The sequence below is a fragment of the Tachypleus tridentatus genome, chromosome 6 (assembly GCF_004210375.1).
Source record: "Tachypleus tridentatus isolate NWPU-2018 chromosome 6, ASM421037v1, whole genome shotgun sequence".
NCBI classification, from domain to species: domain Eukaryota; kingdom Metazoa; phylum Arthropoda; class Merostomata; order Xiphosura; family Limulidae; genus Tachypleus; species Tachypleus tridentatus.
This window is the reverse complement of record NC_134830.1, coordinates 143298453-143323418: the sequence shown is the minus strand read 5'-3', so window position 1 is coordinate 143323418 and position 24966 is coordinate 143298453. Positions and strand designations below refer to the sequence as shown.

The 24966-nt window shown below is 34.4% G+C and overlaps 1 protein-coding gene across 9 annotated transcripts; it reads left to right on the top strand.

The window, feature by feature from the left end:
• Argl (Argininosuccinate lyase) lies at nucleotides 1–24671 on the top strand. Of its 9 annotated transcripts, none has more exons than XM_076508505.1 (18): nucleotides 1–142; nucleotides 4849–4974; nucleotides 6086–6193; nucleotides 6695–6781; nucleotides 8147–8230; nucleotides 8495–8554; nucleotides 9161–9258; nucleotides 9553–9630; nucleotides 10519–10596; nucleotides 11286–11338; nucleotides 11963–12025; nucleotides 12264–12378; nucleotides 12945–13029; nucleotides 19616–19675; nucleotides 20377–20460; nucleotides 22921–23001; nucleotides 23636–23742; nucleotides 24164–24671. In XM_076508505.1, exons 2-18 carry the CDS (start codon nucleotides 4951–4953, stop codon nucleotides 24312–24314), a joined length of 1416 nt encoding a protein of 471 aa, XP_076364620.1. In that variant the 5' UTR covers nucleotides 1–142; nucleotides 4849–4950; the 3' UTR covers nucleotides 24315–24671. The 9 variants fall into 9 exon arrangements, with proteins under 9 accessions (XP_076364620.1, XP_076364625.1, XP_076364624.1 ...); XM_076508509.1 differs by lacking the exon at nucleotides 1–142 and adding an exon at nucleotides 3930–3993; XM_076508508.1 differs by lacking the exon at nucleotides 1–142 and adding an exon at nucleotides 4000–4088.
• The last annotated feature ends 295 nt before the right edge of the window (nucleotides 24672–24966 follow it).

Genomic DNA, 24966 nt, shown 5'->3' with positions numbered 1-24966 from the left:
AATAATTTGGATTTAAGCAGCCGGCCTTGAACTACGTCTATATTGTCACTTAAGAAATTTACGTAATCGCTGCAGGACGTTTGAAAGTTAATTAAACAATTTTTGGCCTAGAGTACAGACTGTCAGAAGCGTAACTATATTGGTAAGTGTCTATTTGGTTATCTGATAATTGTACTTAATTGTTTAATATTGTAGAAATCATTGTAAAGTAGCTAATTTCGTTTATAAAATAGTAGTATAGCTTAGCTGTGTGCACATTTTCTTACAAGAATCAAATACTTATTTTAGTGTATGAAAAACCTTAAAAACAACTATTTTGTTTTAGTTCAGTTGTTACTATTCACTTATAAGCTTTTTTAATTCTGTAAAACACATCTGTAAAATTATAATGAGTATTAAAAATCTTAATATAATTCTAGAACGTGCAGGTTGTAATTTAGTTACAACTTAAAGTGAACAAAATATGGCCTATATCTCATGTTGTATGGTGTCAATAACTCCTGACGAGGCTTAAGTGCATTACTATTACTAATGGTATAAGCAAAATATTGAGTTAGTAGAGATACATTCTGGAGATTGGGTAGCTATTTTATTTGCCATAATTATTAAAGTTACTACTAAAATACCTCGTAATAAAATTCAGTTTGTGTTAAAGTTAAGAATATTTTGTTTCTGATACAGGTTTAATTGTTAAACATTGGCATAACTATAATATTTCTAACCCACTGTACAGTTTACACCTATCACGAAATCCTAATTAGTTTTAAATACAATAATACAGTAGTAGTGGCTTTTGGTTGCACACTGTTACGACGCTAAAAGATTTAATAATTTATTATTAAGAAGATTTATTAAAATCAAGTGTCTTAAATATGTGACGAACTTAATTAAATAACGAAACACAAAAAGTATATTCTACATTTTTATTCAATAGCGTATAAAACACGTCAGGGTTTTTATTTTAATATAATTATAACAATTACAAGTATCGTAGCTCTTGCCTTACACATGCCATATTCAGATTTGTGCAACTTCCCGTTGCAAAGATAATTGAAGAAACTATTTTAAGACTAAATATTGACCAATATAAGCTTGCGCAATCCGTGTAGTTACATTTTCGCGACGAAACAAGAACGTAATTATTACATATTGCATTATCTGACGCACGTTTCTCGCTCAACTAACTTTGAAATGACATTTGAAAACAACTTGAACCAGTATTTCAACACCAGACATACGCAATGTCACGAAATCGACCCGAAACGACTTGTCTGAAAGTGTGAAGTTGTCAAAAACTGGAAACGTAGAATAAACATCTCTTTTAGAACAAGCAACACAGCGAAATTTAGAGAAGCTATATTACAAAAGAAAAAAAAAAGGGGGAGGGTAATGGGGAGTTACGTGAAAGTGATATTTCTATATAGTAGGTAGGAGGTATAAAAAAAATCAACAAAATATCTATTTTCTCTACTATACATACAAATGTCACTATCACAAATGTAGGCTTGGCGTGGCAGTGTACTCGCAGTCTACGGGTCACGGATTCGAATTTCTGTCAAACAGAAAATATTTTCGCTTTTTATAATAGACGACCATTTTAGCTTTTCGTTGGTGAGGTAGCAATATGTGGTTTTAACTGCCTGATGTTTACCCTATCGCTTCAAAATTAAGGACTCCTAAAATAGATAGCCTGGCTTTAAATTCAACAAAAATTGCAACTGTTTCCATTTTAAGACTAACTTCATTCGCAAAAGTAATTTTTCGTATGTTCGGTATGTGCAATACTGGTACAGGCTATTTCCAACAGCACGTATAGAACTAATTCACTTGCCATACTCTCTTCCGATTGCGTTTTCAAAAGGATCCGTAACCTTACTCAACTCGCGGGTTTGAATCCCCGTCGCACCATAAAAGCTCGCCCTTTCAGGCGTGGGGACGTTATAATGTTACGGTCAATTCCACTATTTGTTGGTAAGAGTAGCCCAAAGGTTGGCGGTGGGTAGTGATGACTGGCTTCCTTCCCTCTAGTCTTAGCTAGCACAGATAGCCCTCGAGTAGTTTTGCGCAAAATTAAAAAGACAACCACACCTTATTCAACTTTTCTTAGCGAAAATTCGGTACTTATTAAATTTTAGTCTTTTTGGTGTTGGCCACATTTTTACTTAAATTCTCCCGATTCTTAGTTGGGTTATAGTCAACTAAAAATGTCTTGTCTCCCTCAATATTTTAGTAAATTATTATTTTCTCAATTTCCTCTTGGGCCTGCACAAATCAGGAAATTAATGTCTGTCTTTCTCGGTATGCTACATTACTTCCTGTGACCCTGTTTTAGTGTTTTGTTTTTTTTAAATCCAGGTCCTGTCAGTGTAAGACGTTTGGTCAAAATGTATCTTGTAGTTTTTCACATATTTTGTATCCGAATATTTATACCCTTAAACTACTCAAGCAAGAGAAATTTCTTCCAAAAAAGTCTGATATTTGTCCGTACTCTAAATACAGGTTCCAAAAAATTAATTTTCACAGCATTTAAATGATTTACTAAAAGCGCCACAGTGGCGCGTGTTCTCGGACAGCACTGAATAATAAACCAGTATTGATTTTCATTTATTCTTCATCATGAGTAGTTACATAAATAACTCGTCAATTTTCCATATATTACTTTCGATTATGATTAATTTCATTGACAGAAACTTTAAGGCGGTAATGACTACTTTTCATAACATTAAAGTTTTAATTTGTCAAATCGTACCAAGATAACACTGCCTCTTCGTGTGTGATATTAGAAAAGATTCGGGCTCGTGGGCGCATGAATTTTCGATGTTTCAGTATATTAATTATCGTTGTCTCTTCTGTGTATTTTTTTTAACACGCCGAGTCACCAACTAGGCACATTTAAATAAAATCGGACACAGGCCTCGTGTGCTAGTGACTAGTAATACCTCTGTTTAGAATAAAGATTAAATATAGATGAGTTAGTCAGTAAAAGTAAGTAAACTCTTGCATTAAGAAGAGTTGTTTACTAGCCAGTAGATTAAATCAGTGTGTGTTTTGTTTACATTTTGGGTCTGTGTTAGTTCATGCTCGCATCTGTTTCGTACACGTTGATTATTTCGTTATTCTAGTACGTATGGCGTGGTTACTAACGTGCGCCTACAAACAAACTCAAAAAGTGCAAACCTGGAAAGACTCGTTAATAAATAAACAAAATTAATTTATTATTACATGGATTGGTCGTTGAATTATTTGTACTAAACAAATTAAAAGAATCCACCAACGCATGAACGACGTTACAACAATGTAAAAAAAAAACGAGAGATGATCGGCCGTTTATTTTGCATTATTGAAATTAGTTTGCAATTTTCATTTTTGATTTGTATAGTTTGCTTCTATCATGAGTTACTGATAGTCCATTGTTTAATTGTCTTCACCTTTAACATTTGAACCCCACCAAGTGCTCCTGTAGCAATGAAAAACTGAGGACAGATGTGCTTTGACCTGAAACTTCTGTGATACGTCACCTTTGAATTGCTGGAATTTTTTTAAAGTTCAAAGCAACACTTTTTGTTTATTTGTAAGTTTCTTCTAAGTTAGACATTTTCAAAGTGGAAAAGATACTAAAGTTTCACTGTACACCGTCTTTGTAATGTGTATGCAGAATCTTCTAGTACAGCAACTAGTTTGTTTTGCTTGTGTAGAGACTCCGGTGAAAACTGTGAACAGTAATTAATATTTTACCTCGCAGTAAAGCATTCGACAATAACAATCAATTTCAAGAGACTGTTTCGTTTACAAAAACCCAACACGATAAGATGTGATGTAAGAAAAGGATTTTCATATTTGTTAGTCATTTTTCCACCCAGGATGTTACTGGTGTTTTTATACTCGTAACATCCGTGAAATAACCGGTTATTGTGAAATAATAAATAGGAAAAACGACCGCGGCGGATCGGAAACTTCATTATATATTGCAGGTTGAAATTCGAATTGTCAAACGTGCGTGTATGATTTTTATTCGCTTATAAATTTTCCGCAATTTGAAAATTCGACTTAAAACTGGTTAAATTTGGAAGCTACATTAAAAAAGAAAAGTGAAATACGATTTACGATTAATATTTAGTTAACTTTATATCGAAGTTTTTGAAAGGTTCTTGAAATTAGGTCTGCTTGGAACAATAACTATAGTGATCTTATTAATTTTATTATAAGGTTCACGTATTTGAGTTGAAGATAAGTTATTACTCAAGTATCTGATACTGCAAATCGTGGTGTCTATTTCGACACGTGAAAAAGCTGCGCGCACGCAATGCTCAATATTTGCTTTTGAAATGACGGGATAACAGACATGAATACTGTTGATGAGAAATGTTATATAGTAAATAGGATATTGTTAGGAATTAATTGTATTGTTATTTACATTCGAAAATGTGAAGTAACTTGAAATAATAACGTGTATTTACCGTATGTCATTGTGGGGCTCTTGATCTGTGGGCGGTACAAACAGCTGAGATTTGGCTTGGCGGAAGAGAGTGCAACTCCGTTAAATTGATTGGTTAACTTTAGTTGGGAACAGGCACTTAATATGTTTAATATGACACAAGTATATATATTTGATCTATACAAATTATTTTCATTAAGCTATCTCTAGGGGTGAGGTTTTCATATTCTTTTCTTTCTTGTAAAGCAGATATTGGATAAGAAAAGTTAAGAAAAAATAAGTTTAGAAATTGTTTGTACAATTTACTTCCAAACTATTTTTGTTGACTCAGTTAAACTAATGCATTTATTGTTTACTTTATAAACGTGTTTTGTCTAGTTAGATAAACTGATGTACCTTTTTTTTTCACACAGTTACTCGCATCCTGTGAGTACCGTAGAAGAAAAAGTTTGCTAAGATCATACAAAGAAATTGGTTACAGAAAAGCTGATTTTAAATATCGCAACTCTTCCATCATGGCTTCTTGTGATAAGAACCAAGTATGTTCAACTGTATTATTCTTTCTTGTAAAGTATCCCTTATGAGGTACACTGAATTCAGAGAGATCTTTTTTTCCTCTAACCCTTATAGTAGAACTTTATTGTTACTAAAATATCAATAAATTCATGTATGATGTCTAGGGTAACATAAGAAATGCTTTCTGCACTTTTGTAAATTTAATTTTCCCATGTACAGTTCCTACAAGTTATATATGATGGTTCCAGTACTCGTTGTTCTAACAGCTTTCCATGTAAACATGCTATATAAACTTCCTGAGGGGAAACTTGAGAACCATATACTGTTATAAAGCACAAACACACACAAGAATAAATACAATCAAAACGTGTTAATATACTTTGTATATTTACTACCAGTGTTACATATTATTGTGTATAGTACCAATGTTATCTGCATACAATTTAATAGCACTGTTTAGTTTATAACAAAACTTTCTTGAACAGTGTATGTAGCTGTATGTATATATGTGCTTGTATAACAGTACTTTTGAAAAGGACAGTTTCTAATATTTTGTAATGTTTTCATTTTAAAGTCCATGCTATGATGACACATTCTTTATGACGTATGGTCATTCAGACATTCTTTATATGATGGTAGTACCCATTTCAAAAGAACTAACTTTTGTTTTGCATGGCAGGTGATCTCCCTCAACATTTAGTTCTGGTTTGAATAGTATCAAGCTAATAATGTCCTTGGATAACAGCATTTATTAATTCTAAAAAAATATTTTCATTATATTTGTGACTTGCTTTGAATGAGTTTTCAACTTGTATATTAAAACAAGCCCTTGCTTATGTGTGTTGTCAGCTTGTGGTGGCTTCGTATTAAATATTCATTAAGAGTATGTGTGAGTAACACATGGTGTGAAACAGTTTAATAATTTCATAGAATTATAATTTGTCTTTTATATTTAATTAGTTTTCATTTACCTGTTTTGAAGACATATATTTGTTTATTTAAATTAATGTAACTTTTGTTCTGTTGACCAAATTTTAATAGTGATTTTTATATTAGTTTATTTTTAAAGGCATGATATATTTTTTATGTATCAAAAGATTTGCATTAATAGGAATTAATACTTTTAAAATCAAGGAATCAAAGTTGTGGGGAGGCAGGTTTTCTGGGAAAATAGATCCCATCATGGAAAAATTCAATTCTTCTATTGAATTTGATAAAAGGCTCTGGAATGTAGATATAAAGGTAAGTAGAGTAGAACTTTATGAATTTATAAAACTGACAAAAGTTATAATAGTAATAATCAGAAAGATGTGGCTCAAAGATAGTTTTTAAGTGGAAACACTGCCACATATTTTGTTGTTGGTTATTAAATAAAGTAAGGTGACCTCTTACTCTTGTGTAATGTAATATTTGTGACATTATTGAACATCAGTGACCAAAATTTTTTTTCTCTTTATGAAGTTCAGGGTAGTGCAAAAATTACTCCCCTGATGTTTTACAAATGTTTGAAATGTGCACTTTTCATGAAATTGCACCCAGTGTCAGTTCCAAGTATCTTCTGAAAGAACAGTGAGAGTGAAACAGACATTATTTAGAAACATGACAGCTTTTGTATCCCTCAGGTACATGGGCATGGGCACGCACACACACAAATCAAAATTCTCGGATCTTTTAATTAAAAGTAAATCTGGTTGTGAGTATGTATTGTGCTTCTCTGATTCTTGTTATGTTTCTTTTTGACAGGGAAGTATTGCCTATGCTAAAGCTCTAAAAATGGCAGGACTGATAAGTAAAGAAGAAAGACAGATTATCTGTGATGGATTAGATCAAGTAAATTATTTGTTGGTTTTTAAAACATAAAAAAAAAAAATCAAGAATTCTGCCATATTTATTTTTGACTTTGTATTAGCCTAATACTAGTATGTTTATATTACAACATCAAGAAAAATTAGTTAACTGTTTATTTGATTTCCTATTTTGAAAATATTCTTTAATTATTCTAAAAAACAACAGACTTAAAATTACTATTGCATGACCAATCTGGCTTTATCTTTTATTTTGAAAATAAGTCTCTTCAGTGATGTATAAAATTGTAAAACTGCTTTTGTTTGTTTATTTTGTGGATGCATGTGAAGAAAATTGAATGCTGCGTATATGTTGACTATGTTAGAATTAAAAATTTATCTGTGTGAACTACCAAATTAAAAAACTTTGTAATGTATGAAAAGAACAAAATAAGTTTGTGTGAACTAGAAAGAGCATTTTGAAATGTATAAATATTGTACTAGGCTGGTCATATTGGATTGCCACAAACAGAAAGTGGTGTAGAGCTATTATTCATTAGCCTGTCAAAATTTATCAGGTGTGTGACTTCAGACAGGGTAAACATTTAGTGTTACAAAACCTAACTTATTTGTAAATATTTTAATAAAGCAAATACATGTGATAATAATTGGGTATACTTACATTAGTAATATAATTTTCATATATTGCCCAAATTAAGATGAGCAGCTTCCTTTAAATTAAACAGTAAGAAATAACAAAACTGGGTACCATATATGAAATAATTTCTCCTTCAAATTCAGTTTCAGAAAAAATCTGCAAAGAATATTAATAAATGACTTTTGTAATTTTTCACACTTTCTGTCCTGTCTGTTAGCACAAATAACTGAAACAAATACCTTTTGTTGTATATAATGTAAATAGTAAGCCTATTAAAAATGTATGTTTTAAACAATCAGTGTAACTGTAAAATGTATTAATACCATATTTGTTTTTTTAGTAATTTTGTAACATATTACAAAAAAACATTGAAGCATTTTAAAGCTCAGACACCTGCTCTTTAACCAAGTAATCACATGGTGCCTGATGCCAGCTCCTGAGGTAGAATGACAGTGAATGTGTGTGCTGGGTGGTTTGAGAGTTTAGTCATGAATGGCTCTTAATTTTGAGTGTAAATTGAATGTTTATATTCATATCTAGTTTTTAAAATTTTGGATTGTATTCTAATTTCAGGAGTTTTGTATGTGTATATTTTTATATTCAGTATGATGGATACATAAAATCCGTTTTTGTGTGTGAAATAAAATTTATATATTGGATAGCTTTGATAATTTCATTTAAAATTTTGCAGTTTTAAAGCATACAAGTGTCCTAGTTCTAGTTACTACCACCAGTCTTTTTATATAATAACAGGTAAGAAAAGAATGGTGTAATAATGAATTTGAAATCAAACCAGGAGATGAGGATATTCACACAGCCAATGAGAGAAGGCTTAAGGTAAATGTTGTTGGATGCTCTTCAATATTTGTCTCATAAATTATTATTGTAGAGAAATCTTTAGTAATTATTAACATAATTACACATTTGAATACATAGTATTCACTGCATAATCACAAAATATAAACACACATCTCTGTTGCAACTTGTCATTTGGGTAAGTGTAATATTAAAAATTAAGTTTTATTTATTAATTTGTGGGTTTGGTATCATGTAACAATTGTTTTGTTTAGATGTCACTGATACCAATTTACTTCATTTCAGGAACTGATTGGTGCTGTTCCTGGTGGTAAGCTGCACACTGGACGGAGTAGAAATGACCAGGTGGGTCTTCAATAAGAAACTTGGACAGTGATGTAACATTTTCATCTAGTTTTATTTACATTTAAAAATGAACTACTTTACAGTTGTTGTGGAGCAATGTTAATTGTACAAGTGGTGATATAATTTTGAAAACTATAGTTTTGCCTCTTAACAATGTGTAAACTATCTGGTTAATTTTTCACTGTTAAACAAAACCAGTTGAATTTTGCATAAGAATACAAAATGTAGTATTTAATTTCATTAAAACTCAAACATATTTAACACGTGTATGTCATTTTCTTTTATAAAACACCGTGTGTTTTTAAATGCATAATGCTTCACAAAATAAAAGTGGATGTAGATGTAAACATACCTCCTAATCTGCACTCGTATATTAAAAGATGTTCAAATAGTGTAAAAACAGCCTTATCTTACCATACAAATTCACCAGTTTTGTAGGAAAATTACGAACACTTCCCAAAGGTAGACATGCTACTGGAACTCCTGTCAGTGTGACTTTATTCATAGATTTCTATATACTTACAGTTTACTAGAACTATACACATTTTTAATAAAAGTAATATTTTGTTTTAAATGTATTGCTTTTAACAAACATTGTTTTTTCAGGTTGCTACAGACATGAGGTTGTGGCAGCAAGAAGAAATTCGTACTTTGAAAGATTTAATGCTAAACCTGATCAGAGTCTTTGTGGAGCGATCTGAAATGTGAGGAATCTGTTTTACTGCTACTGATTCAGCTGTAATTTTTGAGATTACTTAAGTTTTTTTTCACCAAGTTTAGGACTTTCAAATTGATTTCAAACCTGTAACTGTACTGGTCCTCTAAACAAATAATTTAAATGTTATTTGTAAGTTTAAAAAATCTGTAGTGTACTTTAGATGATAATACATGTTATGAAGTATTTGTGTTTTACTCTAAGGTGTTTTGTTTAATACTGTATAATAATATTCAATAAACACTTAACACAACTGTTTCTGTTATGTAATTTTTATCAACAGGGAAATTGATGTCTTAATGCCAGGCTATACTCACCTCCAAAGAGCTCAGCCTATCAGATGGAGTCATTGGTTACTGAGGTAATGACCAGAAAATTGGAAATTTCTGTCATAATTGAATTAAAAAGTAGTTATGTTTGTAACATCTGTTTAATTTTAAATTAATGTAAGAAGATTAAAAGAACATTTGTTCTGCTGACCAAATTTTTATTTCTGGGAAAGTTTTCCAAATGTATTCCACACTTTCATAGGATTTTTGTATTGAAAAGTAAATTGTCAGTCATTGCACACCTTGAATCAAACCTGGTTCAACCATTGGTCTGGGTTAGTGGTTGATTGTTGTGGTTGGTCAGTCATTTCACACCTTGAATCAAACCTGGTTCAACCATTGGTCTGGGCTAGTGGTTGATTGTTGTGGTTGGTCAGTCATTGCACACCTTGAATCAAACCTGGTTCAACCATTGGTCTGGGCTAGTGGTTGATGGTTGGGGGCACATCATTACTCCATGTCTAACACGTATACAACCAGAAATATGGGTTGAATATTTCAAATCTGTATTTGTCAGGTCCATGTTTCATTTATTCCAAAATGTCAGTTGTGAAGAAACTTCATTGCACATTGGTGGTCTGTGTTGATTGTAACAAAGATTAGGGTTTTTGATAAATGGTTTGTCAGAACATGTTTTGATTTCTAACAGTGTTTAAGAAATATGGAACTTTATTGATTTTTCTCTTTTTGTTTTAACCAGTTTAGTAAATTTAATACTGTCATAAATCAGGGTTCCAATTGTTATATGACAAGAAGTTACTTGTGCATTCTTACTTAAAATAAAAAGTGGCTTTCTAGACAGTTGGATTTACCATGAATGAGTTGTTGTTGTTGTTATTATTATTATTATTATTATTACTATATTTCAGTTACTTTAAGTTTTGCACATTAAAATAGGTTTCTTTTTGATATTTCTATAGCTATGCATGGTACCTGAAGCAAGACTTTGATCGACTGGATAATTTAGCATCTAGAAATAACATTCTTCCTCTTGGAAGGTAACCTTTTTAACTTAAAATATTGATTAAAGTTAAGTAACTATAATTTTCCTACACATTATTGCTAATTGTTAACAGTAAAAAAAAAAAAAAAAGTTAAACTGGTTATTAATGACCTTTTGAGCATTAGAAATTGACTAGTTAATGAATTCATTTGAGTAAAAATTAAATATACACAGCTTTTTTTCTTTCAGGATTTACAGTTAATGCTTAATGAATTTTAGATATATTGGCAAAAATAAGTTAGATGACACAATATTTATATAATTAAAAACTTTCTTCAATTAACCAGTGGCTTTATCAGGCCTAGCAGAACAAGATGTGAAAATATACTTGCTGAACTGCTGTAATTGTTATTATTTTTACTGTTTTCATCATTGGGAATGAATGTAATGAACTTGGTTCAGGACTTTACAATTTTTAAGCCTGATATTTTACAGTTTGCATAATTTGTTCTAAAATACATTGATTTATTTCACACTCCATTAACAGAACGTACTTACAGGGTAAATATTTTCACATTTTATTAATAGATGAAAATTTTAAACTTTAATTTTGAAGGTAGTTGATGGGAGCATTTCTACCTAAATCCTAGATTGAATGTGTTTTGTGATAAAATGTACATGAGTGTTAAGCCATTCTTCAAGTGTCTTAGGTGTACCGTAACTTTTGTTTACTCTGTGTTTCAGTGGTGCTCTAGCAGGAAATCCTTTTAACATTGACAGAGATTTTTTAGCCAAAGGTACGACTTTCAGTACTTTGTTTCATACTTATTCAATAGAACTTGAATAATTTATTATTAAACTTGATTAGTGGATATGTCATAAGTTTTTAGCTTTTATAAATGTACTTTTTAAATCATATCCAGATTTAAAACTTCAAATGTGTTTTTAGTCAGTTTTGAGATCATTTATAATTTGTGCCCTTTTGCCTGTGACAGTAACTGTTATAGCAACTTTTTAGTCATATTTTTCTGTCACTAGTACATAGTTCAGATGCCTTTTATGAAGCTAACTTTCTTGTGTTTTTAGTAAACATATTAATTCTTTAACTTTCTAAAACTTGGTTTCCTGTAATAACATCTTATCAGTTGAATGTTTTCTTGTGGGCTACTCCTGTATGCCTTTTCTCAGGTTTTGAGGGTGACATTTCAGACTCTTAAGTTCTCAGTCTATAGTCTACAGAAGGCATGCAGGGGCAGTCCATGAAAATATTATTCAAGTTGTAAATGAAACCTGCAGAACTTTAGTTTTTGTGATAATAACTAAACAGAAGTATATGTATGTGCTGTGTTTCATTTCCTTCCATTTTATATCTAACATTATGTGCTGCATGTATTTTATTCAGCTGTTTTCTTAATTCACAGAGTTAGGGTTTTTTGAATGTAGCCCCAACAGTTTGCAAGGAGTCAGTGATCGAGACTTTGTAGGTAAAATGGAAATTTTATTTTCATGGCAATAATTTATTTTTATTAACAAGTAAACATACTACTATATGTTTTGTATTATTACAACAAGTTCTTAAATTGAACAAAGAGATTGTGAAGTCCAAGTGATCAAATATCTTGAAGGTTGTTATTAGTGAATTAAAAGGATAAATTTGATTGAACTTCAGATATTTAACTACACAATGTTTATGAGTTTATATTTTTAATATATTCACTGCAGCTGAGTTTCTCTTTTGGGGAACTCTAACTTCTGTACACTTAAGCCGATTAGCAGAAGACCTTATTATTTACAGCACTAAAGAGTTTGGATTTGTTTCTCTAGCTGATGCCTACAGGTAGGTTGTCTTATCTTGCCACTTGTATCACAAAAGATATTGAATACTATTTGATAAAAATAATGAAGTTATAAGAGTTAGATTTTAAAATGTGCATAAACTTACAGTAGTAACAGTAGTAGTTGTTCGTTATGTGTGAAGAACATTGTATCAGTTCTTATGGTCTCCTTATTAGTATAACATTGTGATATAGAACAGCTGTTGCCATTCAAGCAAACTGTACTTATTAACTACTTGTGAATTCTGAAACATTTTACTGCATAATAGTTGAACTGCATGCTGTTTCTGATAACTACACATATGGGTAATAGTCATGCTTAATGTTTTTGTTTTTTTTTTAGGTTTGGTTTTAAAAAAGGAACCTAGAAATCAACAATTAAGTAATGTTTGAAAATGTACTTTCCATCTTTTGTTACTAAATCTACTGGTGGAGGTAATCAATATTTACTTTCATGTTTCTAGATCATGAATATATATTGTTACTTTTAACATCACACACATTATCCTCATGTATAAAAGTGTGTGCAATCTAATGAATGGCCTACAGTAACCATTGTTGTTTCCAGTACTGGAAGCAGTCTAATGCCACAGAAGAAGAATCCAGATAGCTTAGAACTGATTCGAGGAAAAGCTGGAAGGTTACTGGGCCATGTAAGTGAAGATATGTAACAGTTGGTTTGTTAGTATTAGGGCTACTCCAAATTACAACTGGTTTTTGTTTATCTTTATGTACATTCTCCCATATTTCTTTTGTTAGAACACAAACTGACAAAAAGATATTTATTGTAACAAACAAAAATTGTAATTGTGCAGTTAAATAGAGGAAGTATTTTGATGCTTTGGTTTTTTGTTGTTGTTGTATATAGTGTTTTATAGTGAAAATACTTTTAATTTTGTTACTGTTAAATGTATAAATTAACAGTTGCTAACCATGTCTTCATATTCTCATCTTGTCTTGGAACTGTTAAAATTTTACTTGTAAGATGTTCTGCCTTGTAGTAATCTAGTCTTAGAACAAATCTTAAGTACCTTCTACTTCCCCTCGGTGTGGATTCCTGTATGTGGTGAAGGGACCTCCCAGGGAAGGTTCTGTTCTTTCACTTTATCTCCTCTGGGATCTAAACATCCACCCATGTGTTTGCCATGCGTGGCGACCTGTGAAGGGGAGGAGAGGATCCTGGTGGTTGAGGGGTCCAACCCTAACACACCACTTTGGCCTTGAATTCCTGTAGATGGGCTGCCTTTGGGTGGTGGCCCCCCTTGGGTTAATCAGCTGGTCCACTTGGGCTAGAGTTAATCAAGTACCAGTGTTGGAAGTTCTCAATGGGCATTGTGGACATTGTGTCTGATGCTGGTGTTTGGGTTTGGTGCTCGCGAAACCTTGGCGTTGTTGCAATGTCCTTGCAGGACATTGTAGTGCGTCCCCTTGTAGGGCTCTATGGTGGGTGGGGTCAGTGGGTACCGAAATTTTCCTTTTTTTCCTATGGATCCTCCAATAAAAAATTTAAATAAAATAGTGAAAAAACAGTCAATAAGTAAACGACCAGGTCTTGAAGACTGAGCAGCAATCTTCAACATCTGTAACACTTGTACCCCATTTTCTTATTACATTCTCTTTCAGAAAAACCTTTAGAGCAAATGTCCCCTTTTTTTATTCAGAATTGACTAGAGGAACTTGCTGGCTCTCAAGTCAGTAAAGAAATTTTGATCTGGAGACATATTGGTTGAAACATCCACATCCCAAAACAGTGAACTCTGAATTCAAAGGCAATTGGGGATGTACCTATTGAGGTTACCCCTCATGCTACTTTGAATTCATCACGAGGGGTTATTGTTGAGAGGGATTTGAAGAACGTCCCCGAGTCGGAGATTCTCGCTGGTTTCTCTACTCAAGGAGTTCCTGCAGCAAGGCACATCTCCACTTGCAAAGATGGAGTTACACTGCCAACAGATACCCTCGTTTTGACATTTGCATCACCACATGCACCTGCCACCATCAAGGTAGGTTATCTAATTTTCAGGGTACGGCTATACATTTCAAACCCTCTTCGATGTTTCCAATGTCAGAGGTTCGGCCACTCAAAGACATCATGTCTTGGTTCCCTGACATGTGCTGGTTGTGGTGGCAAGGACCACAATGCCTATGAGTGTCACATGGACCCACATTGTGTCAACTGCAATGGTTCCCACCCTTCCTACTTTTGTTCTTGCCCAAAATGGTTGGAGGAAAAAAGAGGTGCAGCATTTGAAAATGACCCATAACATTAGTTATCCTGAGGCTCGGAAATTGTTGTCTGCCACTCCATCTCGGACATATGCTGCTGCACTTCGTTCCACAACTACAGTGGGAGTGCAGACAGATCTCTCTGTACCTCCAGGAGAATCGTTTTCAAAACAAATGAAAAGCCTTTTGACCTCCATGGTTAAAAAGGTTGAATCGACTTCTACACCCATCTTTGTACCTCCCATACAGTCCAACAAATCTCAAAATCCACATCTTTGGTTTCAAATACAGGCATTTCTTCTGATGCATCTTTTTCTCCCACACCACAATGCAAAACAATCATTTGTTTATGTCCTCAATCACTGGAATTCCCTTCCAACAACAAATACCTGCCCCATCGACCCAGGACAAGATCCATGGAGGTCGATAGACCTCCCGAATAAGGACGGTAAGGAAAAAAGACGTGTTCATAAACAGAAGGGTTCTGCAGCCACTTCGCCTACCCGTCATTAAAAATGGCCACTTTGATACAATGGAACTGTCGAGGTTTCAGGTTTACATTCTAATCTGGATGATATCAGAACACTGATTGCTTCCTACCATCCTGTAGTCTTTCCTTACAAGAAACATTTCTAAAACCTGCTGATACAGTCACCATTCAGCAGTTTTTTCTGTACAGAAATGACGGGCTGTGTGATGGACGAGTACATGGAGGGGTGGCACTATTGGTTGATCAGCATGTGCCCACCCTGTCTTTGTCACTCAACACACCCTTTGAGGCCAAAGTCATCGGTATTTCCTTGGGTCATACCATCACTGTTTGTTTTCTCTACCTGTCCCCTGGAGAGACACATGATCAATCAGACCTTGATGCTCTTGTTGAACAGTTGCCGTCTCCATTTCTAATCCTAGGGGACTTTAATGGACATCATCCCCACTGGGGAAGTGCTGTTATTGATAGGAGGGGTTGCTCTGTAGAGCGTATGCTCTTTGATCACAATTTTTCTCTTTTCAATACTGGTTCTTCCACTTATTTTCATGCACCTAGTCAGTCCTTTACCACTATTGATCTCTTGGTTTGCTCTCCTTCATTATTTTCCCATTTTTCTTGGAGGGTTGACACTAATCCACTAGGCAGTGATCATTTTCCTATACTTTTGAGAGAGACAGGCCATGGTCAATACCACCCTACCAGCATGCCCCGGTGGAAGCTAGATCAGGCAGACTGGTTCACTTTCACTGCTCCTGCAGAACCTGATCCTGCCATCGTGAATCAGCCTTCAATAGATGACTGTGTGGCAGCGGTAACTGACTGTATTATACAAGCAGCTGCTCAGTGTATTCCTAAAACCTTGACACGTTTTCCACGATATCCTCGTCCATGGTGGAATCCTGCTTGCCACTTGGCACGGAAGGCTCAAAAATGGGCCTGGGATACTTTCAAACCTCATTCCTTTCCAATGAGCCCATGCACATGCTAGGTGGGTAAGACGTCAAAGCCAGTAGGAATCTTGGATTAAGTTCACAACTAGCACATCTTCTACCACCAGTTCCAAGGTCATATGGGATAGGATTTGAAAGGTCAGTGGGCACTACAACTCTGTCCCCCTCTCCATCTTACTCTCTGATGGCCAAGAGGTAGTTGATGTCCAGAGCATTGCTGATACTCTAGGTGAAAGCTTTTGCCGGGTATCTAGCACTTCTGCTTGTTCCTCCACCTTCTTGGCCATCAAGACTTTGGCAGAGTGTTCACCTCTTTCCTTTCAAACTGACTGTCTTTTTGACTATAATTGTCCCTTTACACTGGTGGAACTAAAAATGGCCCTTCATCGGTCTGGCAGTAGATGTGTTGGACCTGATGATGTACACTGTGACATGCTGCACCATCTTTCTCCTGCTTCTCTTGATATTCTTCTTATTGTTTTTAACCGGATCTGGCAGGAGAATGTTTTTTCTGATGCCTGGTGCCAAGCTATTATCTTACCTTTTTCTAAACCTGGGAAAGATCCCAAGATTCCTTCACACAACCGTCCAATTGCTTTGACGAGCTGTCTCTGTAAGAACTTGGAGAGGATGGTTAATGCTCATCTTGTTTGGTTCCTCGATTCAAACAACCTCCTCTCGCCCACCCAGTGTGGGTTCGGACAACAGCATTCCACCACGGACCACCTAATTCAACTTGAAACATCAATCAGAGAAGCCTTTCTCAAAGGCCAACATCTTGTTTCAATATTCTTTGACATTGAGAATGCTTATGACACAACATGGAGGTATGGTATTTTGTGAGACCTCCATATATATGGGTTACGTGGCCATTTACCTATGTTTATTAAAATATTTTTAATGGACAGGAGATTGTGAGTTCATGTGGGTTTGACACTTTCCTGTTCTTTTGTACAGGAACTTGGGGTCCCTCAGGGCTGTGTTTGAGTGTCACACTTTTCAGTATAAAGATAAATGCCATCACTAAACAACTTCCTCTCACTGTTGCAGACGGGCTCCATGTTGACGACTTTCACATCTCTGTTAGTCGTCGAACATGATATGTATTGAGCGGACTACAAACTGCCCTCAATCATGTACTGAAGTGGACTACGGCGAACGGCTTTAATTTTTCTCTCTAAAACAGTTTGCATGCACTTTTGCTGCCAAAGGGGTATCCATTCTGATCCTGAACTCCATATTGGTGAAGTTTTGCTGCCAGTGGTCCCTGAGACCAAGTTCTTTGGGCTTATCTTTGACTGTAAGCTGACCTTTATACCACACTTAAAGCAGCTATGGGTCAAATGCACAAGAGCACTGAACATTCTCAGTATCCTCTCTACTGCCAGTTGGGAAGGGATCGATCTTCTATGTTAAAGATACATCGTGCTCTTAGTCATTCAAAACTCAACTATGGATCAATGGTCTATGACTCTGCCAGACCCTCGGCCTTAAAGATGCTGGACCCCATTCATCATCAAGGACTTCAACTCTGCACTGGGGCTTTCTGCACCTCCCCAGTTCAGAGTTTATATGTGGAATATCACGAACCTTCTCTGCACCTTTGCTCTTTGTAGCTGTCTTTACTGTATTCTTCAAAACTTCGCTCCTTACCAAAGCATCCCACATGGGGATGTTTTCCTTCCTCAGTGGGACTTACTTTTTCAAAACAGACTATCTGCCATTGCTCCTTTTGGCCTTCTCATCCAGGTGCAATTGGATGAATTGGGTCTGTCCTTGGAAAACATTGCAGAATCCACTGGTCAGCCCCCCCCCCCATGGCTTATTACAGCCCCCAAATGTGACCTTTTTTTGAGTCATCTAAAAAAGGCAGATTCTCCCGATTGGAAGTACTGTCTTTTATATACTGAACATCTTTCGAACAACCTTTCTATTCTCCAATTTATATGGATGGTTCAAAATCAGGTGACTCTGTGGGCTCTCCCATGGTTTGTTGCGGTTCGGTGGTTGCATGCAAAATCCTCTACAGCTTCTGTGTTCACTGCTGAACTGTATGCCATATCTCTTGCCCTGGATCATATTGAAGCTGAGCAGTACTCCAACTGCACTATTTATACTGACTCCCTTAGTTCTCTGCTGGCCTTGGAATCACTTCATGTTGGCTCACACCCTGTTCTCACTGATATTCAAAACCAACTGGCCCATTTCTCATTAACATCTACTTCTATCCAGTTTTTCTGCATACCAGGCCATGTTGGTATTTGCAGGAATGTGCTTGCAGACATGGCAACTAAATCTATCTGCTCTGGCACTATCACTACTGTGCCTATTCCGTACATGGACTATGGTCCTGTATTCAAGGCTCAACTTCGTGCCAGCTGGCAGTCCACTTGGAGTGAGCAATGTGACAACAAGCTTTTTAAAATAAAACCCTATATTGGGCTTTGGCCATCTAGCTTCCATAAGGTTCGGAAGGAGGAAGTTGTTCTAACTAGTGCATTGATCAGTTTTTTAACATATAGTTTTCTTTTATCTGGAACTGATGCACCAATGTGTAGTTTGTGTAACACTCAAATCACTATCAGCCACATTTCACTTTATTGCCATCGTTACGACTCTCAATGAGGGCACTATTTTAAACATGTTCTGTCCCAGGGTTTGTCTGTAACATTGGACAGTGTTATTGGTGATGGTGACACTGTCCACCTTGATATAGTTTTTAATTTTATAATGGCCATTAATCTTTTTAACCTCATTTAAGTGTTTGATATTTATTCATTACACCTTTTTAATTGTGGTTCCCTTTTCAGTCTCAATCTCTGTAGTTCAATTTGACATTGTAAAATGGCCAGAATATTAAATAACTTGACACCAGGACTGGAAAGGCCAACTTCAGGTGACTGACGCTGCTGTTTGAACTATCCATTTGAACTACCTGTTAGTTGTCCTGGCAAGTTGTTATTACACTTTTGCTGCATGTCATTTAACACTTTTATTACTTTACCTTTAAGTACTGGCCATAATAACATACAACCTGGAACCAGGACTAGAAAGACCAACTTCAGGTGACTGGTGGTGGTTCTTGTACTTACCTGTTAGTCTTCCTGGTGGATTATGATCATTTCCATTCTGCTACAGGAAGTCCTGTACAACTTTGTAGACTGGATGTCAACACTGGTTTTATGCCATTTTCTGTTTTAATTGCTGTTTTGTTTCTACCTTTGTTTCCTTTTACGAATTTTACTACATTTAATTTATTTTACCTTTTTACTGGACGTTTGGCGCAGATAGCCTAGCTGCTTTGTGCCATAAAACACTAAATCAATAACCTTCTACTTCATGGGAAATGCATCTTTATAAAAACTTCAAGTACAGTATGGTTTACCTGAAAATTTCTATACATCTGTATTTTCTCATAGTTAACAAGTGTCATCAGCTACAGTTAGTGATGCTACATTTCAGTTTTTGGTTTAATTTCATTTTGTGTATTTTGACATCTAGAATATATTAGGAATATTATACAAACCACTACAACATTCTTGGTAACTTGGTTTTGTTTTCACCCACCAGTGTACAGGATTTCTGGCTGTGTTGAAGGGTATACCAAGCACCTACAATAAAGACATGCAGGTAATAAAACAGTTCGATCTTGCTCAATGTGGTTTCTCACTTTGTTTTTATTGTAAATTACTTGTTTATCTATTTATTGAAATGATAGATATGTGTTGTATTTAGCCACAGCATGTTTAAATGTAATTGATAAACTTAATGACTGACTGTCCTGTACATGTATCTTGTCTACCCTACATCATTATGTTAAAAACGTTTTTTTATTAATATTCTTTTATATAAGTTTGTCACAGAAATTTTTTACATTTTTGCATGAAATTTTTAGTGATTGTTATGGTTTAAATATTGTAATGTTCAGTATTTAGTCAGATTTCTGAGATGTTTTCTCAGCATGTCCTCAAGCTACAGTCTACATTGGAAAGGTTTGAATAACTTTTTTTAGGATGTTAGATGTAATAACTTTGTTGTTGTTGAGAAATTAACTTTGCAATGTGAAATTTCTTTAACTGTAAACCTAGACCCAGGAAGAGTTTAACTAGAAACCTGGTACTGGGATGACTGTTTTATCTCCTAAATCTGGCACCAAGAATGCTGTGTAGATATTAACATGGTAGAGAAAATATTAATTTCAAATTCCATTTCTAGGCTCCATACTAGATGCTATGATCATTTTGTAAATATTGTATATACTTGTGTTTGAAATATTTTCACTCCAATTACAAAAACAACAAAAACTAAACAGAATATTTTATGAATCATAGGAAGATAAAGAAGTTATGTTTGATACCTGTGATACCTTAAAAGCTGTACTACAAATAGCTACTGGTGCTCTGTCTACCCTTACAGTAAGTAACAGATTTCCATATGCTGTTTAGTTATCATGTTATAAAGTAGGTTATTTGATTTATGTATGGCACATTATTTGGTAAATGTATTACAACTAAGTTTGAAATCAATGTTATGATTTAAAAAGTTTCCAAACCTATGGTAAACTTATATTTGGCTCAAGTCTTATATAATACTATTTTTAGTGTTAGATCATTCTGAAATAGGAAAATAATCTGTTTTTGAATAATTTAAACTATTTTAAAATATTACATTTATTAAACAGTTAAAGTTTGAGACTTGTATAAATATTAAAAGTATTAAGACTCAAATAAATATTGTTGAATAATATATAACAAATCTTTATTCTATGACTGATTGGTGTCAAAAAGTGCACTACATCATTTTAATGTCAAAAAGATTTTTAATTTTGGAACTAACAGAGTTGATCATTTGAGTATTCTAATGTATTTTATTGTCCATAACTTATACTTATGGTAGTTATAAAGTAAATACTCCTGAACAACAGTAGTAGTTTTCTGTAAGATTGTGGTAACTAAATCTGTACTATATTGTTGTAGGTACATTCATATTTCAGTTGGTTTTAAATTAATGACTTTTGAGCAATATCTTACAAGAGAGAAGTTCTGATATTCCATATAAGTGTTGTGAACTAATGGTTATATTATCTTTTCTAGCTCCATTCTAAGACGTGTATGGAAGCTCTCACTCCAGAACTAATGGTTATATTATCATTTCTAGCTCCATTCTAAGACGTGTATGGAAGCTCTCACTCCAGAACTAATGGTTATATTATCTTTTCTAGCTCCATTCTAAGACGTGTATGGAAGCTCTCACTCCAGAACTAATGGTTATATTATCATTTCTAGCTCCATTCTAAGACGTGTATGGAAGCTCTCACTCCAGAACTAATGGTTATATTATCATTTCTAGCTCCATTCTAAGACGTGTATGGAAGCTCTCACTCCAGAACTAATGGTTATATTATCTTTTCTAGCTCCATTCTAAGACGTGTATGGAAGCTCTCACTCCAGAACTAATGGTTATATTATCTTTTCTAGCTCCATTCTAAGACGTGTATGGAAGCTCTCACTCCAGAACTAATGGTTATATTATCATTTCTAGCTCCATTCTAAGACGTGTATGGAAGCTCTCACCCAGAACTAATGGTTATATTATCATTTCTAGCTCCATTCTAAGACGTGTATGGAAGCTCTCACCCAGAACTAATGGTTATATTATCTTTTCTAGCTCCATTCTAAGACGTGTATGGAAGCTCTCACCCAGAACTAATGGTTATATTATCATTTCTAGCTCCATTCTAAGACGTGTATGGAAGCTCTCACCCAGAACTAATGGTTATATTATCATTTCTAGCTCCATTCTAAGACGTGTATGGAAGCTCTCACCCAGAACTAATGGTTATATTATCATTTCTAGCTCCATTCTAAGACGTGTATGGAAGCTCTCACCCAGAACTAATGGTTATATTATCTTTTCTAGCTCCATTCTAAGACGTGTATGGAAGCTCTCACCCAGAACTAATGGTTATATTATCTTTTCTAGCTCCATTCTAAGACGTGTATGGAAGCTCTCACTCCAGAACTAATGGTTATATTATCATTTCTAGCTCCATTCTAAGACGTGTATGGAAGCTCTCACTCCAGAACTAATGGTTATATTATCATTTCTAGCTCCATTCTAAGACGTGTATGGAAGCTCTCACTCCAGAACTAATGGTTATATTATATTATTTTCTAGCTCCATTCTAAGACGTGTATGGAAGCTCTCACCCAGAACTAATGGTTATATTATCATTTCTAGCTCCATTCTAAGACGTGTATGGAAGCTCTCACCCAGAACTAATGGTTATATTATCATTTCTAGCTCCATTCTAAGACGTGTATGGAAGCTCTCACCCAGAACTAATGGTTATATTATCATTTCTAGCTCCATTCTAAGACGTGTATGGAAGCTCTCACCCAGAACTAATGGTTATATTATCATTTCTAGCTCCATTCTAAGACGTGTATGGAAGCTCTCACTCCAGAACTAATGGTTATATTATCATTTCTAGCTCCATTCTAAGACGTGTATGGAAGCTCTCACTCCAGAACTAATGGTTATATTATCATTTCTAGCTCCATTCTAAGACGTGTATGGAAGCTCTCACTCCAGAACTAATGGTTATATTATCATTTCTAGCTCCATTCTAAGACGTGTATGGAAGCTCTCACCCAGAACTAATGGTTATATTATCATTTCTAGCTCCATTCTAAGACGTGTATGGAAGCTCTCACTCCAGAACTAATGGTTATATTATCATTTCTAGCTCCATTCTAAGACGTGTATGGAAGCTCTCACCCAGAACTAATGGTTATATTATCATTTCTAGCTCCATTCTAAGACGTGTATGGAAGCTCTCACTCCAGAACTAATGGTTATATTATCATTTCTAGCTCCATTCTAAGACGTGTATGGAAGCTCTCACTCCAGATATGCTGGCTACTGATGTTGCTTATTATCTAGTTAAAAAAGGAGTAAGTGATGCTTTACGTAGTTCACTAGTCTCTGACAGTGTGTGACTGGTGTTAATTGTTATCTATTTAAGTGTCAGGACAAAATTCAAAGTGTTCTTTAATTATGATTGTTCCAAGTCCACTCAGTTCCATCAAATAATGATGGAACATGGTTAACTGTGGAAAGTGTAATCAGAACAGGTAGTGTTTATGTAAATGTTTACAACAAAGCATTTAATGTACTAGTAATTCTGAGTAATAACAAATGGACAATGAAAATGACAAAGCTCTGTTTAATTATGATGTGCTAAAAACACTTAGCTCCAAGAAATCTTTAAATCTTATCACCTGAGCATGGGTTATATAAGGGTTTCTATTTCAGTTTTCTCTAAGCTAGGTTAAAGTACTAAATTATACAGCTTAAGTAAAGGAGGTAAACACTAGTTCATTCCCTATTTATGACCTAGATAATGGCATATCCTTTCGTGTCTTCATTTTTCCAGAACATTTTCTGATGCCTTAAATAATTTAGTCATCAAAAAGTGATTTTAATAATGAACATTTAATTAGATCCATTTTCTTTGATTATAACAACAGTAGATGTCCTTATGAAAATCAGCATGACAAATGTTGGAGCTCTTGCTTTCTGTTTTAGATGTCATTTCGAGAAGCTCACAGTGTGGCAGGGAAGGTTGTTGCACTCTCTGAAGAAAAACACTGTACTCTTACAGATTTAAGTCTTGACGACCTCCAAGAAATTTCGTGAGTAGAAGGATATCCTGTTTATTCAGTAATAACAGAAGTAACTTGTTTTTGTACTTCAGGGTTGATTTATGAATATTAAGTCTTCCAATTAAAATGAAATTTACTTTTTCCTCTATTCTTCACTCACTGTACCACAAATCTAATTATTTTGAAAAGTTTGAAAGGAACAAAGTATTGAACATGAACTTTATTGCATAACATTTGTATAACAAAACTGGATTTTGTCTTGCACAGTTGTTTTTATTTTTAAATGGATAGTTATAATATTTAAAAGTTAATTCTAATCCTCATTTTTACCATCCATTCAAATCAGTAAAGAGAAACCAATGAGGAAGAATAGTGGTCATTAAGTGTCTAGTGTAATCTTTACAGCAGATAGAAGTTCATATTAATATCAATATATTTGGTTGTCCCACAGTGAATTGTTCACCCAGGATGTGACCTGTTTATGGGAGTACTACTACCATAGTGTTGAACAGTATCAAACGCAGGGAGGAACCAGTAAAGTTAGCGTTGAAGCTCAGTTGTCAAAATTAAGAGTGTGGTTGGAATCATTGTTACAGCACTAGTTAACGTTTCTTTGTTACCATCAGGTTATTTCCATATAGTTTTAAATGCCACAGCAATGGACCAAATAGGCCTGATATTTCTCACAATAAATAGTTCAAAATTACAATAAAAACTTTCTGAACTTGTACAGGTCAACATCATGGCTACTAACTAATACAGTAATGACTTGTGGGAAGCTTTAAGTTACAATACACATTTCGAACTGTTTTTTGTTTCCTAACAAACTTTTCTTAAGTTTCTGTACAATGAAGTTTGCATTATGTTGTTATATTGAAATGTAATTCAGAGTTTATTATAGTATTAAATAAACTGTCACTATCAGTCAGTTTATTAACTGAGATCTTTCTCTTGAAGTAACATATTTAGCTGTGATTTTAATGTGTAATATATTTTGTGATTTAACTCTTTCTTCCTGTTATATATTTATGGGGTAATGCTGATTATTAGGGGACAGTCTCTACCCACCCCTACCACTTAGGCAGACTAGCAACCCAACTAACTTAGCAAGCCTTCTCAACACTTGTTTTCTGATACCACAAATGATGCTACCATTTGCCATCTTGATTTTTTATGTGAGAGTTAGTGAACTGTGGTCTGATGTAAAGAGACTATAATCTGCTTCTGTTAACATAAGTTACTTTTAGAACTGAC

What these genes read in the sequence shown, in the direction of transcription:
- Argl (XM_076508502.1), top strand. Translation starts at nt 4,343, where the DNA reads ATGAATACTGTTGATGAGAAATGTTATATA. An exon ending in CTTCTTGTGATAAGAACCAA is followed by an intron (nt 4,975 to 6,085) that starts GTATGTTCAACT and finishes TTTAAAATCAAG; the next exon opens with GAATCAAAGTTGTGGGGAGG. An exon ending in TCTCTAGCTGATGCCTACAG is followed by an intron (nt 12,379 to 12,944) that starts GTAGGTTGTCTT and finishes TGTTGTTTCCAG; the next exon opens with TACTGGAAGCAGTCTAATGC.